This window comes from Dipodomys merriami, unplaced genomic scaffold, assembly GCF_024711535.1.
Source record: "Dipodomys merriami isolate MVZ:Mamm:240054 unplaced genomic scaffold, mDipMer1.0.p SCAF_143, whole genome shotgun sequence".
Taxonomy (NCBI): Eukaryota; Metazoa; Chordata; class Mammalia; order Rodentia; family Heteromyidae; genus Dipodomys; species Dipodomys merriami.
The window spans coordinates 1,052,071-1,068,620 of record NW_027202749.1 but is presented as its reverse complement, the minus strand read 5'-3'; the positions used below and the strand labels follow the sequence as shown (position 1 = coordinate 1,068,620).

Here is a 16,550-nt window from a genome sequence, read left to right as displayed (position 1 = left end):
GACCTGTGCTTCCACAGCCCGTCAGCCTAGGAGTGCCTAGAAGACAGCATCTATGAAAACAGTGAGCCTCAAGTTGTCTAGAAAACACATGGAAATTGGCATGCCTGGGTTCAGAAGTTGGTTTTACCTCTTTTTAGTATTTTAGTAATCTCCCTTGCCCCCTCAAATGGCAGAGAAGGCAGCTAAAGACCTACAGAGGCACCAGTCCCATGTGGCCGCTGAGTCTGACTTGCCATCAAGGTTCCATGAGCACCAGCCCTACGGGACCAGGACTACCAGCACCAGGCCCATCCCAACCCTCTCCAACTGCACACATGAAGGCATCTCATATGGATTTGTACACTGCTCTTGTCACATGACCTGACAGAAACTCTCAAATACCTTTTTTTCTGCAGGACTTGAGATCTTAGACACTAGAGCTGCTTCCACAAGGCCTTGCTCCAGTAAAGAGTCATATTTTATGCTCCTCTTCCTGTTCCTCCTTGCCTTGCTCTCCATTTTTTGTCCATTTTCTTCCAATTGAGACATCTCAGCAGCACTGTCGCCACAGATGGAAGATTCAAAAAGAGGCTTCCCATTCATGTATGTTTTGGTAATTTTCAGCTTAATTTCTGGAGAGCCGTTTTTGACAGGGGTCGTGTTGGGTGGTGTCCCAATTCCTTTTGCTTCCTGGGACTCAAAACACAATTTGGCATCATGAGCATCAGGTTCTCCATTAAACACACGGGAAGTAAGATCTTTCAACTTCTCAGCAGGAATAAAAGGAAGTGCATCGTGGCCATTAAACTTCTGCATGACCCCTTCCTGTAGGCTGTTGGAAAGCTGAGCTTTGCTGAGGAATACAGAACATTCGTGGTTCACTTCGCAGTTCTGAGTCTTTCCATTTCCATTGCCAAGGATTTCTGGTGTCTGCTTCATCTTCATGCACTTTACAACTTTCTGAACAGAAAGGGGACTTTTATTGATGCTAAATTCCATCCAGCCTAGATGCTTTGATTCTTAAAACACTACAATATCAAAAAGAAAAAATACTATATTACAATCTAACACACCTCTACAACACCTCTACAAATTGGGGGAGGGGGCGGTTGTTTGTTTAGGCCATATTTGGCTTATATAATGGTATGTTTCAGAAGGCTGTTCAACTTTATAAAGCTGAAAGGAATCACTTGTAAGAAGGAAAGTACAACGGCCTGTCCAGATAGCCAACTCCAGGCACAAAAACAATTATCAGTGGCAGGGACACACAACTTAACCTGTATACTTGGCCCTGACATGCAGATTCTACCCTGCACCAGCACCTATGCACTGAAAAGAGCCAATCTAGCGGGGCACCGGTATTTCACATGTAATCCTGGCTACTCAAAAAGCTGAGATCAGGAAGAGCAAAGCATGAAGCCAGCCCAGGCTCTAGCCAACTACCAGGCAAAAAGTGTAAAAGCGCAAGATAAGCAACTTACGAGGTCCTGGGTTAAAACTCTGGTAAGAGCAAAATTACAAAAGAACCAACAATATATGCAGCCAGGTGTAGGAAAACAGGAAGAGCTTAAAGCAAAATGAGCAGAGTGCTGGTGACTCACACTGTCTCCTAGCTACTCAGGAGGCTGAGAGCTGAGAAATGCAGTTTGAAGCCAGCCCAGAAAGAAAATTCCCTGAGACTCTTATCTCCAATCAACTCCCACAAAAAGCTCCAGTTTAGCACACACACACACACACACACACACACACACACACACGCGCGCGCGCGCGCGCACAGAAATGATGTGTTTGACCCATACAGAAGATTTTTTGTTTGTTTTTTTTGTCAGTTGTGGGGCTTGAACTCTGGGCCTGGGTATTCTCCCTGAGCTCTTCAGCTCAAGGCAGGCACTCTACCACTTGAACCACAGGACCACATCTGACTTTTTCTACATATGTGGTGCTGAGGAATAGAACCCAGGGCCTCATGCATGCAAGGCAAGCACTCTACCACTGAGCCACCTTCCCAGCCCAAATCTTGGACTTTTTTTAAAATTTAAAACTATTTGAAGAGCCGGAAACCAGTGGCTCATGCCTATAATCTTAGCTACTCAAGGGGTTGAGATCTGAGGATCATGGTTCAAAGCCAGCCAGGGCAGGAAAGTCTGTGAGACTCTTATCTCCAATAAACCACCAGAAAACCTGAAGTAATGCTGTGGCTCAAGTGGTAGAGCACTAGCCTTGAGCTGAAGACTGAGGGACAGCACCCAGGCCCAGTGTTCAAGCCCCACGACCAACCAAAAAAAAAAAACCCAAAAAACAGAAAACAAAAACCTATCTTAAGTCACAGGAAAACAAAAACATGAGAAGATGGATAGGAGTCAACTCTTCAAAGAAAGAGAGCACGACTTGGTAGGTTTTTTTCGGTCAGTTGTAGGGCTTGAACTCTGGGCCTGGGCGCTATCCCTCAGCTCGTTGGCTCAAGGCCAGAGCTCTACCACTTGAGCCACAGTGCCAATTCTGGTTTTCTGAGTGGTTTATTGGAGATAAAGAGTCTCATGGATTTTCCTGCCCTAGCTGGTTTTGAACTGCGATCCTCAGATCTCAGCCTCTTGAGTAGCTAGGATTGCTGGCATGCGCCACCAATGCCAGGCCTTTGTAGGTCTTCTAGATTTTAAATTCTGTGCCATCTATAAAGGGGTGGGGGAACTTGAGACTGCCCAAGTTTCAGGCTGACTCCGCATAGAGCAGATTCCAAATACCAAGCTATAAAATCAGATGCTAACTGCGGCCCCAAACAAAACAAAAACAAGAACATTAAGAGGACTGTAATAGAATTCACTGTCCAAAACACATTGTTCATAATAACCAAGATATAATCCAAAGTTTTGAACGTATCAATCAAGAAAATACAAACTAAACCAACAATAGTCCAAATACCGAAATTCAATGAGGGAAAACAATGAAAAAGGTGGCACTGAACAGGATGCATTACTTACAAATTCACAGGCTGACTTGAAAGCCCTTTGGACAACTACTTAAAGACAATGAAAAAATAAATGAATATCTATCAATTACAAAAAAATAAAAATTCTCTAATAAAACAAAAATAAATCAAGTAAGATTTTGAGAGAATCTATTACAACTTCACTCAAGAACAAAAAGGAGTTGGGAAGGTGGCTCAGTGGTAGTACTTGCCTTGCATGCATGAGGCCCTGGGTTCAATTCCTCAGCACCACATAACCAGAAAAAGCCAGAAGTGGTGCTGTGACTCAAGTGGTGAGAGTGCTAGCCTTGAGCTGAAGAGCTGAGGGACAGCGCCCAGAGTTTAGGCCCCACTACCGACAAAAAAACAAACTTTAAAAAAAAAGAACAAAAAGGAAGCTGGGCACCGGTAGCTTACACCTGTAATCCTAGCTACTCAGGAGGCTGAGATCTGAGAGTCACGGTTCAAAGCCAGCCGGGCAGGAAAGACTCACTCCAAATAACCACCAGAATACTGGAAGTAGCACTGTGGCTCAAGAGGTAGAGTGCTTGCCTTGAGCTGAAGGACAGTGCCCTGGCCCAGACATACACGACCCCCCCCCCCCCCGCGCCACCGCGGGGGGGGGGGGGGGAAGAACATAAAGATTTTTTTTTTAAATGACAGTCCTGGGGCCTGAACTCAGGACCTAGGTTGTCCCTGAGCTTTTGCTCAAGGCTAGTGCTCTACTAACTTGAGCCACAGCACCAATCCAGCCTTTTCTGAGTAGTTTGTTGCAGATGGGAGTCTCAGGCCGTTCCATCCTAGGCTGGCTTTAAACCACGATCCTCAGATCTCACCCTCCTAAGAAGCTAGGATTACAGGTGTGTGCCACTACCAGCTAGTGAGAATATACTTCTAATCAAAGAATAAATTTAAAATGGCAAAAGAAGCTATGAAAAAGAGTCAAATGGAATCCTATGTTGATGTCAGTGGCTCATGCCTATAATTGTAGCTACTCAGGAAGCTAAGATGTTAGGATCGAAGTTCAAAGCCAGCCCAGGCAGGAAAGTTCATAGATTCTTATCTCCTATTAATCACCAAAAATGGAGTAGAGGGGCTAGGAAGGAGGCTCAGTGCTTGCCTTGCATGCCAGAGGCCCTGGGTTCGATTCCTCAGCACCACATAAGCAAAAAAAAAAAAAAAAAAAAAAAAAAAAAGCTGGAAGTGGCGCTATGGCTCAAGTGGTAGAGCGCTAGCCTTGAGCTGAAGAGCTGAGGGACAGCGCCCAGGCCCAGAGTTCAGGCCCCACAACCAGACCCAAAAAAAAAAAAAAAAAAAAGTGGAGTAGAGCTGAGGCTCGGAGTGGTAGGGGCTAGCCTTAAGCAGACAGTGCCCAAGACCTGAGTTCAAGCCCCAGGACTGAACAAAAAACAAAAATAAAAATTCTATAACTGAGAAAAAGCGCATATAAAAGCAAAATGTCAATATATGGTCTTTAATAGCATGCTAGAGATTACAGAAGAATCAGGAGAAGTTGGATATAGTTCAATTAAAGGTTATATTGAGGCTGGGAATGTGGCTTAATGGTAGAGTGCTTGCCTGGCATGCATGAAGCCCTGCATTCGATTCCTCAGTAACAAACCAACAAAAAAACCAGAAGTGGCACAGTAGCTCAAGTGATAGAGCGCTACCTTGAGCACAGAGATGCTCAAGGACAGGGCCCAGGCTCTGGCAAAAAAAAAAAAAAAAAAAGAAGGCTATATTAGCCAGGTGCTGGTGGCTCACACCTGCAATCCTAGCTACTCAGGAAGCTGAGATCTGAGGATCAAGGTTCAAAGCCAGCCCAGGCAAGAAACTCCGTGAGACTTTTTTTTTTGGTCGGTCGTGGTCCCTGAACTCTGGGCCTGGGTGCTGTCCCTCAGCTCTTCAGCTGTAGACTAGCACTCTACCACTTGAGCCTCAGCCCCACTTCCAGCTTTTTCTGCTTACGTGGTGCTGAGGAATTGAACCCAGGGCCTCATGCATGCAAGGCAAGCACTCTACTACTGAGCCACCTTGCTAGCCCCATCAGTAAGACTCTTATCTCCAATAAACCATTCCGAAAAGTGGAAGTGGCATTGTGGCTCAAGTGTTAGTGCACTAGCCTTGAGCTGAAGAGCTGAGGGACAGCACCAGGCCCAGTTCAAGCCCCAAGACTGACCCCCCCCTCAAAAAAAAGCCAGCCTAGGCAGGAAAGGCCATGAGACTCTTATCTCCAATTAACCATCAGAAAACTGGAAGTGGTGCTGTGACTCAAGTGATAGAGTGCTAGCCTTGAGCTGAAGAGCCCAGGGACAGTGCCCAGGCCCAGAGTTTAAGCCCCACAACAGACACAGATAAAAAGAAAGAAAGAAAGAAAGAAAGAAAGATAGATAGATAGATAGATAGATAGATAGATAGATAGATAGATAGATAGATAGATAGACAGACAGACAGACAGACAGACAGACAGACAGACAGATAATTAAATTTTTAGAAATCAAGCTGGGCACTCACTCGTATAAATCTCGGCTACTCAGAGGCTGAGATCTGAGGACTGCAGTTTGATGCCAGCCCAGGCAGGAAAGTCTGTGAGACCCATCTCCAATTAGCCACCAGAAAAAAAACTGGAAGTGGAGCTGTGACAGTGTTAAGAGTGCTAGCTTTGAGCAAAAAAGCTCAGGGACAATGCCCAGGTCCTGAGTTCAAGTCCAGGACATAGACCGACAGACAAAGACCCCCTCCCCACACTCACACACCCCTGCGCATAAACATCAAAAGCCAGCTGGGCACTGGTGTCCCCTAGCTACTCAGGAGACTGAAATCTGAGGATCATGGTTCAAAGCCAGCCTTGGCAATAAAAGTCTGTGATATAATTCTCTCCAATTAACCCCCCAAAAACCAGAAGTGGAGGTGTGGCTCAAGTGTGAGGGCTGAGCAAAAAAGGCTCAGGGACAGCACCCAAGCCCTGAGCTCAAGCCCCAAAACCAGCACAAAAACAGACATAATAAGAACTGCCAGAGGCTGGGAGGAGTGGGAGTTGCTTTTCATAGACAGACTTCCAATTAGGAAAGATGGAAAAGTTCTATAGATAGCTAGGGATATGGTTCAAGTGGCAGAGCACCTATCAAGTATGAGACCTTGAGTCCAAACTCCAGTTGCTGCAAAAAAGTAAAAAGTACTGTCAAGTTTGAACTTCTGCCTATTTTGACCAGGTGTTCACGCCTGCAATCCTAGTCACTCAGGTGGGAGGCAGGAGGATTATGAATGCAAGGTGAGCCTGATACAGTCCCCAAAACAGTAAAAGGGCTGGAGTGCAGCAAGAAGTGGCACATCACTCTAGACATGGTGGGTTCGACACCCAGTACCACAAGAAAATAAAGTTCTGAGAATGGATGGTAGTGGTGATTATGTAACAATGTGAATGTGTTTAATCTCACACAAGAGTTATATACTTCTCTTTCTTTTTCCCCACAGGACCTCATGCATGCTGGGTAAATGAACTATAATTTTATTCTATATAAATGAGCACACACACACTCCACAGAAAGAAACCATGTTTCCTTCAAGGAGCTCACATGCCAAGGTAACCATGGAGAAGAGACTGGAGGATGGGGAAAACCAGGGTTTGTCCCCTCACTCCTGTTTGTTGGTGAAGATGGTGTCTTTTTGCTTTTTGATGGTTTTTGTTTTTGTTTCTTGGGCTTTTTTCTTGTTCGTTCATTTATCTTGGGGTGGGGAGGTAATAGTGGGTTGCAGAAATAGAGGGGGAAAAGGGTGAACAAATACAGAAGTGGTACTCAGTAGACACTATGTTGAAAATGAGCTATACAACTTGTAGGAGGGGATGGTAGAGAAAAACTGGGATAAAGGAAGAAGTAACACTGCCCCAAAAGAATGAACTCATTACCTGACTTATGAAACAGTAACCCTTTTGTATAGTACTTTAATAACAATACTTGTTTTTTTGGTCATGGGGCTTGAACTCAGGGCCTGGGCAATAATGTCCCTGAGCTTTCTAGCTCAAGGCTAGCACTCTTGGGAGCCACAGTTCCACTTCCAGTTTTCTGACAGTTAATTGGAGATAAGAGTCTCACCATCTTTTTTGCCTGGGCTGGTTTTGAACCATGATCCTCAGATCTCAGCCTCTTGAGTAGATAGGATTACAGGCATGAGCCACCAGCACCTGGTTAACAATTAAAAATTAAAAAGAAAGAAAAATAGAAATAGTGATGGAATTTTTTTTAAAAAACAACACACTGAAGAAGCTCTGAGCAAGTTAAATAAAAACTAATACCAGTGAGTCTTTACTTCCCATTTCTCTGGCTGGGAATGTGGCCTAGTGGTAGAGTGCTTGCCTAGCATGCAAGAAGCTTTGAGTTTGATTCCTCAGTACCACATAAACAGAAAAAGCCGGAAGTGGCGCTGTAACGCAGGTGGTAGAGTGCTAGCCTTGGGCTTAAAAGCTCAGGACAGTGTCCAGGCCCTGAGATCAAGCTCCAGGACTGGGGGGAAAAATTCTATTTCTCCCTCTTTTTTTTTTGGGTCCGGTCATGGGGCCTGAACTCTGGGCCTGGGCGCTGTCCCTCAGCTCTTCAACTCAAGGCTAGCACTCTACTACTAAACTCCTTAAAACACACACACACACTATATCCACATAGTACTTGGCTAACTTAAAAGAATGGGACTTTTTTTTTGTCTTTTATGCCGGTACTGGGAACTTCAGTTCAGTGCCTAGAGCTCTCAGCTTTCTGGCTCACAGCTGGTACTCTACAATTTGAGGCATGTCCCCAGTTCCAAATACACATATGGGAAGTGCGATAATGAAGCAATGCCTTCAAACTTTCCAAAAAAAAATGAACTTCACACCTGCTAAATGAAATACTCAGCCAGCCAATCAATCATGCTTTAAGTACAGAACAGTTCATTTTGGCACCTAAGGTCTCAAATACGTTGCCTCCCACACACTTTAAGATAACTACCAGAAGGTGTATTACTAAACATGAAGGTAAACCATGGAAGACATTAGCTCCTGGACGCCATCTCAGAAAATAAGGGGAACTTCTGTGTACAAGCAAAGGAGTCCAGTCCACAGCCTAGAGAAAGATCAAGAGAAAAGGCAGAGATGACAGATCCATTATGACTGGCCATCCCAAAGACTTTTTATGGTGCATTTAGAAAACTATGAGATGAATTAGTATGAGGCCTATGCAAAACTAAGCAAAGACAATTGCCACCAGGAAACAAAAAGGCATTTAAGAAAATACTGGGTTTGGAGCTGGGAAGGTGGCTCAGTGGTAGAGTGCTTGCCTTGCACGCCTGAGGCCCTGGGTTCGATTCCTCAGCACCACATAAGCAAAAAGAAAAAAGCCGGAAGTGGCGTTGTGGCTCAAGTGGTAGAGCGCTAGCTTTGAGCTGAAGAGCTGAGGGACAGCACCCAAACCCCGAGTTCAGGCCCCACGAATGGACCAAAAAAAAGAAAAAGAAAATACTGGGTTTGGGGGCTGGGAAGGTGGCTCAGTGGTAGAGCGCTTGCCTTGCATGCATGAGGCTCTGGGTTGGATTCCCCAGCACCACATAAGCAAAAAGAAAAAAAGCCAGAAGTGGCGCTGTGGCTCAGGTGGTAGAGCGCTAGCCTTGAGTTGAAGAGCTGAGGGATAGCGCCCAGGCCCAGAGTTCAGGCCCCACAACCGGACCCAAAAAACAAAACAACAAAAAAAAAAAAACTGGGTTGGGCCCACGGTTCAAATGGTAGAAGTATCTGCCTATCAAGCAAGAAGGCTTGACTTCAAACTCCTCCTCCTCCACCATTACCACCACCACCACAGGATAAGAGTTAGCCCAGGGTTGGGAAGGTGGCTCAGTGGTAGAGCGCTTGCCTTGCAAACACACATAAGCAAAAAGAAAAAAGCAGGAAGTGGCACTGTGGCTCAAGTGGTAGAGCACTAGCTTTGAGCTGAAGAGCTGAGGGACAGCGCACAGGCCCAGAGTTCAGGCCCCATGACTGGGCCCCCCCTCCCCTGAAAAAACACACACACACACAAAAAAAAGAGTCCAACAATATAACAATCTATAAACCCTCATTTAAAACAAAAATCTGGGGCTAGGAAGGTGGCTCAAGTGGTAGAGTGCTAACCTTGAGCTGAAGAGCTGAGGGACAGCGCCCAGGCCCAGAGTTCAGGCCCCATGACTGGACCCCCCCCCCCAAAAAAATAAAACAAAAATCGCAGGTAACACTGACCAAGAAACACTGAACTCAAATGACTTATGGAATTGTAACCCCTATGTTTAACTACTTAATAATAACATAAAAAAATGAGGGGTTGAGCGAGGCGCCGGTGGCTCACGCCTATCATCCTAGCTACATAAGAGGCTGAGATCTGAGGATCAAGATTCAAAGTCAGCCTGGGCAGGAAAGGCTATGAGACTCTTATCTCCAATAAGCCACTAGAAAACTGGAAGTGGCTCTGTGGCTCAAGTGGTAGAGCACTAGCCTTAAGCTGAAGAGCTGAGGGACAGTGCCCAGGACTAGAGTTTGGGGCCCATGACCATCCTAAATAAATGAATGAATGAATAAATAAATAAATAAATAAATAAATAAATAAATAAATAAATAAATAAATAATCAAGCTGAGCACTAGTGGCTCACATCTGTAATCCTAGATACTCAGGAGGCTGAGATCTTAAGATGGGGTTCAAAGCCAGCCCAGGCAGGAGAGACTTTTTTTTTTTTTGCTCATGGATAGCTCTCTACCACTTGAGCCACAGCGCCATTTCTGGCTTTTTCTGTTTATGTAGTACTGAGGAATAGAACCCAGGGCTTCATGCATGCTAGCAAGCAGTCTACCACTAAGCCACATTCCCAGGCCAAGTCTATGAAACTCTTGTCTCCACGAAAGAAAGAAAGAAAGAAAGAAAGAAAGAAAGAAAGAAAGAAAGAAAGAAAGAAAGAAAGAAAGAAAGAAAGAAAGAAGGAAGGAAGGAAGGAAGGAAGGAAGGAAGGAAGGAAGGAAGGAAGGAAGGAAGGAAAGAAAGAAAGAAAGAAAGAAGAGAAATAGAGAAAGAGAAAGAAAGAAAGAGAAAGAAAGAAGGGAGAGAGAAAGAGAGAGAGAAGGAAGGAAGGAAGAAAGAAAGAAAGAAAGAAAGAAAGAAAGAAAGAAAGAAGGGAGAGAGAGAGAGAGAGAGAAGAAGAAAGAAAGAAAGAAAGAAAGAAAGAAAGAAAGAAAGAAAGAAAGAAAGAAAGAGAAAGAAAGAAAGAAAGAAAGAGAGAAAGAAAGAAAGAGAGAAAGAAAGAAAGAAGAAAGCAAGCAAGCCAGCCAGCCTCCAGCAAAGGAAGCTCAAGATAGCATCTGGGCTCTGAGTTCAACATCTCCCCCCCAAATTTATCAAAATAACAATAATGACCAGGATCTCCTCCCAAAGAAAGTAGAGAAAGGAATGACCCATAATTTGTTCTGTTATTGATTTTTCTAAATCAACTTACAGCCCTCAATAAAATTCTTTTTTTCCACTCCATAATATTCTCCTGACCCAACCCCAGCAAACTCCTGGTTTCTCTTCACTGATTTAGTTCATTAAGTCATTGAAATGTCTAGGGCAACTGAGGACAACCTGAGAAATACACTAGTCTAGACTTCCAAGGCTAATGTGAACAAACAAGAATTACTATTTTATTACTAGTATCTGTTTCAAAGGAGCAGTAAGGAGCTGAACATTTTTTTGTAGGTTGTGAGGCTTGAATTCAGAGCCTAGGCACTGTTCCTGAGCCTCTTTGTGCTGAAGGCTAGTGATCTACTACTTAAGCCACAGCACCACTTCTGGGTTTTGAATAGTTAACCGGAGGTAAGAGTCTCACTGGGACTTGCCCAGGCTGCACTGGAACCAGGATTCTCATCTCTTAGCCTCCTGAGTAGCCAGGATTACAGGCCTCAGCCACTAGCACCAGGTACAGCTGAACCTTAAATACTTTGTTTTCCCAACATATATTCAACAAAGTACACAATTTATTTCAGGCACCTTACTAGCAGGCACCTTTTTCAGTAGCCCCATTCTGTGAGCTTCCATTTTCAGAAATACTTCTGCTGAGTCACAGCACCAATTCTGGCGTTTTGTTTATGTGGTACTGAGGAATCGAACCAGGGCTTCATGCATGCCAGGCAAGCACTCTACCACTGAGCAACATTCCCAGCCCCTTAATCTCTAATAAAGTTCTCAGAAAAAGCTGGAAGTGGTGTTGTGGTTCAAGTACACAAAGAGGCTCAGGGACAGAGCCTAGGCCCTGAGTTCAACGTCCAGGATGGGCAAAAATAAAAGAAGAGAAACAAGTTTCCTGCCTTCCCGAGTCTTAACCTGAAAGACAGAAACATAACAAATAACTGTGAAAGAAAAAAACATCAGGAGTGAGAGGTGAGACTCAGGTAGTAAGGCACCTACCAATGAGCATAAAGTATCAGATACACAGTTCAAGTCCTGGTCTCCCACCAAAAAAAAAAAAAAAAAAAAATCAGCCAAATGTGGTCAGGGGCACAATTTTATTTTTTTTTTTGTTATTTTTTTGGGGGGTCCGGTAGTGGGGCCTGAACTCTGGGCCTGGGCACTGTCCCTCAGCTCTTCAGCTCAAGGCTAGCCCTCTACCACTTGAGCCACAGCGCCACTCCCGGCTTTTTTTTTTTTTTTCTGCTTATGTGGTGTTGAGGAATCGAACCCAGGGCCTCTGGCATGCAAGGCAAGAGCTCTACCACTGAGCCACCTTCCCAGCCTCAGGGGCACAATTTTAAATAAGGACTCAGTGTGGTATCACTGAGAAACTGCTATTTCAGCAAAGGAAATAACCAAACTGGTTTTTTTTGTTTTTGGTTAGTCGTGGGGCTTGAACTCTGGGCCTGGGCGCTGTCCCTCAGGTCTTCAGCTCAAGGCTAGCGCTCTACCTCTTGAGCTACAGCGCCACTTCTGGTTTTCTGGTAGTTTATTGGAAGTTAAGAGTCTCACAGCCTTTCCTGCCTGGGCTAGCTCTGAACCATGATCCTCAGATCTCAGCCTCCTGAGTAGCTAGGATTACAGGCGTGAGCCACAGGCGCCTGGCTGTTGGTTTTGACTGTTCAAATTCAGGGCCTTGTTGCTAGGCAGGTACTCTACAACTTGATTTAGGCTTCCAAGCCCTCTTTGCTTTGGTGGTGGGTAGCTGTTACTACGACCATTATTACTTTGGGGTACTTAGATTTTGAACTTACTATTTTGCAGCACCAGGCTTCACACTTGCTAGACAGGATCTCTACCACTTGATCCATGTCCTGAGCACCTTCTCAAGGTAAGAGGAGTCTCACTTTATGCCTGAGCCAGTCTGCGCTCAGGTCCTCCTGCGTGTGCTGTCTGCCTCCTGGGGAGCACAGGCGAGCTGTTCTGCCCTGCCCCTGCCCTTCTGCTGTAGTTAGTTGAAACGTGAGTCTCACACTTGTTTATGCTAGAGCTGGCTTTTCACAAACCCTGGATCTCTATCACACAAGTACCTAGAGAATTACAGGCTTTAGTTATTTCTTTTTTCTTTCCTTTTCTTTTTTTTTTTTGCCTCTATCAGGGATAAACTCAGGAGCTTTAAGCTCTTGCTTGGTTTTTATATGTACAGGGTCCTCTACTACATGGAGTACTCTAGCCACATGTCTAGTTAGGGCTTTCTACAACCTAAATGAAAGAATCACAGACTTTCCTACTGAGACTGGCTTTAAACCATGATCCTCAGATTTCAGCTTCCTGAGTAGTTAGGAATTACAGGTGTGTGAACTATTGATGCCATGTTGACTTTGGGGGTTTTTTGTGGGGTTTTTTTTGTCGGTCGTGGGGCTTGAACTCTGGGCCTGGGCACTATCCCTGCGCTCTTCAGCTCAAGGCTAGTGCTCTACCCCTTGAGCCACAGCACTACTTCCGGTTTTCTAGTGGTTTATTGGAGATAAGAATCTCACAGACTTTCCTGCCAGGGCTGGCTTTGAACTGTGATCCTCAGATCTCAGACTCCTCAGTAGCTGGGGTGACAGGCGTGAGCCCCCGGCGCCCAGCGGCTTTGATTATTTTTAAGGTACCGTATCACATTATGCCTGGACCAAGCTATACAGTGATCCCCCTGTTTATGCTTCCCATGCAGCTATGATGACAGGTACATACCGCCAAATCCAACTGATTGATATATGGATCTGTAAACTTTCTGCCTAGGCTAGCTCAAACCACTATGCTCTTGATCTCTATCTCCTAAGTAACTAAAATTACAGGTATAAGCCATTATACCCCACTATGAATCCTTTAACGGGCTTTCTTCTTTTGTGAGCATTAAAACTGAAGTAGCCAGCTGGACACCAGTGGCTCACGCCTGTAATCCTAGTTACTCAGGAGGCTGAGATCTGAGAATCACAGTTCAAAGCCAGCCCAAGCAGGGAAGTCCATGGGACTTTTTTTTTTTTTTTTGGGGGGGGGGGTTGGTCATGGGGCTTGAACTCTGGGCCTAAGCGCTGTCCCTCAGCTCGTCAGCTCAAGGTGAGCGCTCTACCACTTGAGGCACAGCGCCACTTCCAGTTTTCGGGCGGTTTACTGGAGATAAGAGTCTCATGGATTTTCCTGCCCAGGCGGGCTTTGAACCACGATCCTCAGATCTCAGCCTCCTGAGTAGCTAGGATTATAGGCATGAGCCACCAGCACCTGGCGATGAGACTCTTATCTCCAATTAACCACCAGAAAACTAGAAGTGGTACCGTGGCTCCAGTGGTAGAGCGCCAGCCTTCTTCAGCTGAAGAGCTGAGGGACAGTGCCCAGGCCCAGAGTTCAGGCCCCACGACTGACCAAAAAAAAAAAAGAACACTGAAGTAGCCAGGCACTGGTGGTTCACACCTATAATCCTAGCTACTCAGGAGGCTGAGAGGACAGGAAAGTCTGTGAGACTGTTATCTCCGATTAACCAGTGAAAAGTTTGAAGTGGAGCTGTGGCTCAAGTGTTAGAGCGCCAACCTTCAGTGAAAAAAGCTAATGGTCAGTGTCCAGGTCCTAGAGTCAAGCAAGCCTAAGAAATAGTGCATGCACTCATACCTGAAGTAAATGAATGGCAGGCACCTCTACCTACTTCTTTCTTTCAGACAAAAACCTAGGAAATGCCACTTATGTCTCCCCTACATCTTATCCCAAAACAAAGGCCTTATCAACTTTTCTCCAAGTTCCATTTTACTATCTAACCTAGTCCCATTGCTAGCCAACCACCCTGGGCTTGCTCCTGGGTATCATAACCACAATCTTTGTTGCTGGAACACAGAGAGCTGGGCCCCACTCCAGAACTTACATTAAGTGATTACATTAGGGCAGGAGACCAGAGAGCCTGCATTTCTAAAAAGCTCCTGACTGCTTGAGAATACAGGACTAGGTTAGGATTTAGTGACAAGCCCAAAACCATGTTATTTTTTACACATCTCAAGAACTTCTATCTTGGGGGCTGGGAAGGTGGCTCAGTGGTAGAGTGATTGCCTTGCATGCATGAGGCCCTGGGTTCGATTCCTCAGCACCACAAAAGCAAAAAAGAAAAAGCCAGAAGTGGTGCTGTGGCTCAAGTGGTAGAGCGCTAGCATTGAGCTGGAGAGCTGAGGGACAGCGCCCAGGCCCAGAGTTCAGGCCCCACAACTGGACCCCCCCGCCCCCCCCCCAAAAGAACTTCTATCTTCCTGATGGCACACATCCATTTGTCTCCATAGTTAGAAACAGAAAATGGGAAAATGATAAAGTATCTATCATGAGAATTTCCAATCAGAAGTGACAACCTGCTGGAGCTTGAATTCAGGACTTCATACTCTCCCTTGGCTTGCTTGTTCACAGCTGGCACTCCACTACTTGAACCAGGATGCCAGTCTAGAGTGGTGTGAGTCACCACACCCAACCTCAGAATTCTCACACATAACAAAACCACTATTCCACCCCCCCCACCAAAAAAAAGAAACCTGTTACTAATAAGCCAGGCACCAGTAGCTCATAGTTATAATCCTAGCTACTTAGGAGACTGAGGTCTAAGAATTGCAATTCAAATCCAGACTGCAGACAAACCTGAGATTCCTATCTCCAATTAACCAGCAAAAAACCAGAAGTGGAGGTGTGGCTCAAGTGGTGGAGTGATGATTCACTCAGTGATGAGTGAAAAGGCTGAGAATTCAGACCTAGAGTTCAAACCCAGTACCAGCACTAGTATCCTCTGTACATCATTTTTACAATACAAGTAAAAACAAAACAGGGTCCAGTGGCTCACACCTGTAATCCACCTACTGAGGCGGATGAGATGTGAGGATCAAGATTCAAAGCCACCCTGGGCAGGAAAATTCATGAGACTCTTATCCACAATTAACCACCAAAAACCTGGAAGTAGAGATGAGACTCAAGTGGTAGAGCAGTAATTTTGAGCAAAAAAGCTCAGGGAGGGTGCTGGGAATGTGGCTTAGTAGTACAGTGCTTGCCTAGCATACATGAAAGCCCTGGGTTCTATTCCTCAGTACCACATACACAGAAAAAGCCAGAGTGGTGCTGTGGTTCAAGTGGTAGAGCCTTGAGCACAGAGAGGCTCAGGGACAGTTGCTAGGGTGTAAGTTCAAGCCCCAGGATTGGCAAAAAAAAAAAAAAAAAAAACTCAGGGGATTAAGTTCAAGTCCTAGAACTAGCCCAATTTAAAATTAAATAAAAATCAGCAACAAATTTAGTCAGTGCCCCAAGGGTGTTTTTGGTGAGGGTTGACATCAAACTTGAGCCTTGTGAATGCTAGTTCTACTGCTGCACTGCACCCGAGTGTCACAACTTCTAGATGACTCAAACGTAAGTGGGCTTCAGTCATCTCTCCAACTGACCAGACCTGAATGCAAATAAGCCCAACATATCGTACCAACTAATACCAACACCCCGTCCTGTTCTTCCTTGTAGAAGAGGTTGCTAGTCTTGTGATGTCCCAGGTTCTGAGTTCTGTCAACAGCAACTGAACATAGTTTAGCGTGTCTCCTCTCTATCTCCTGTAAGTTGGGTGTTACTCACGGAAGTCTGATCAGCGTCAGGGTATACTTTTTTTTTCAAGACCCTGTCACAGGTTTCCAAGGAAAGGATCCTTTTGTATATTCTTTCTTCTGTTTTACACCCTCATAGCTCCCCTAAAACCCATGGGACAAAAGACAACAGATTCTGATCCCTCAGTACCACAAATTAATACTTAGACACTTGTTCAGGCTGGGCCTAGTGGCTCATACCTGTAATCCTAGCTACCCAAGAGGCTGACATAGAAGGATCATGGTTCAAAAGCCAGTGTCAGCAGGAAAGTCTGTAAGACTCTTAGCTCTAACCACCTGAAAACCAGAAGTGAAGCTATGGTTCAAAGTGGTAGAGCACTAGCCTTGATCAAAAAAATTCAGGGACTGCCGGATGCCAGTGGCTCATACCTATAATCCTAGCTACTCAGAAGGCTGATATCTGAGGCTCATGGCTCAAAGCCAACCCAGACAGAAAAGTCCATGAGATTCTGAGCTCCAATAAACCACTAGAAAACCAGAAGTGGCGCTGTTGGTCAAGAGATAGAAGGCTCGCCTTGAGCTGAAGAGCTGAGCCCAGGCCCAGA

At 45.2% G+C, this 16,550-nt stretch overlaps 1 protein-coding gene across 5 annotated transcripts in view; it reads right to left on the bottom strand.

Annotated features, from left to right (window-relative positions):
* Nsd2 (nuclear receptor binding SET domain protein 2) overlaps nucleotides 1-16,550 on the bottom strand; it is an 86,841-nt gene that overhangs the window by 61,273 nt on the left and 9,018 nt on the right. For 4 of the 5 annotated variants that reach the window (XM_070021680.1, XM_070021684.1, XM_070021685.1 and 1 more), the window contains exon 2: nucleotides 382-1,007. In XM_070021680.1, coding sequence (XP_069877781.1) covers nucleotides 382-978 — 597 coding nt within the window. In that variant the 5' untranslated portion in view covers nucleotides 979-1,007. Of the gene's footprint in view, nucleotides 1-381; nucleotides 1,008-7,038; nucleotides 7,102-16,550 lie in introns of those variants that run through there. The other variant, XM_070021682.1, reaches the window with a different exon arrangement.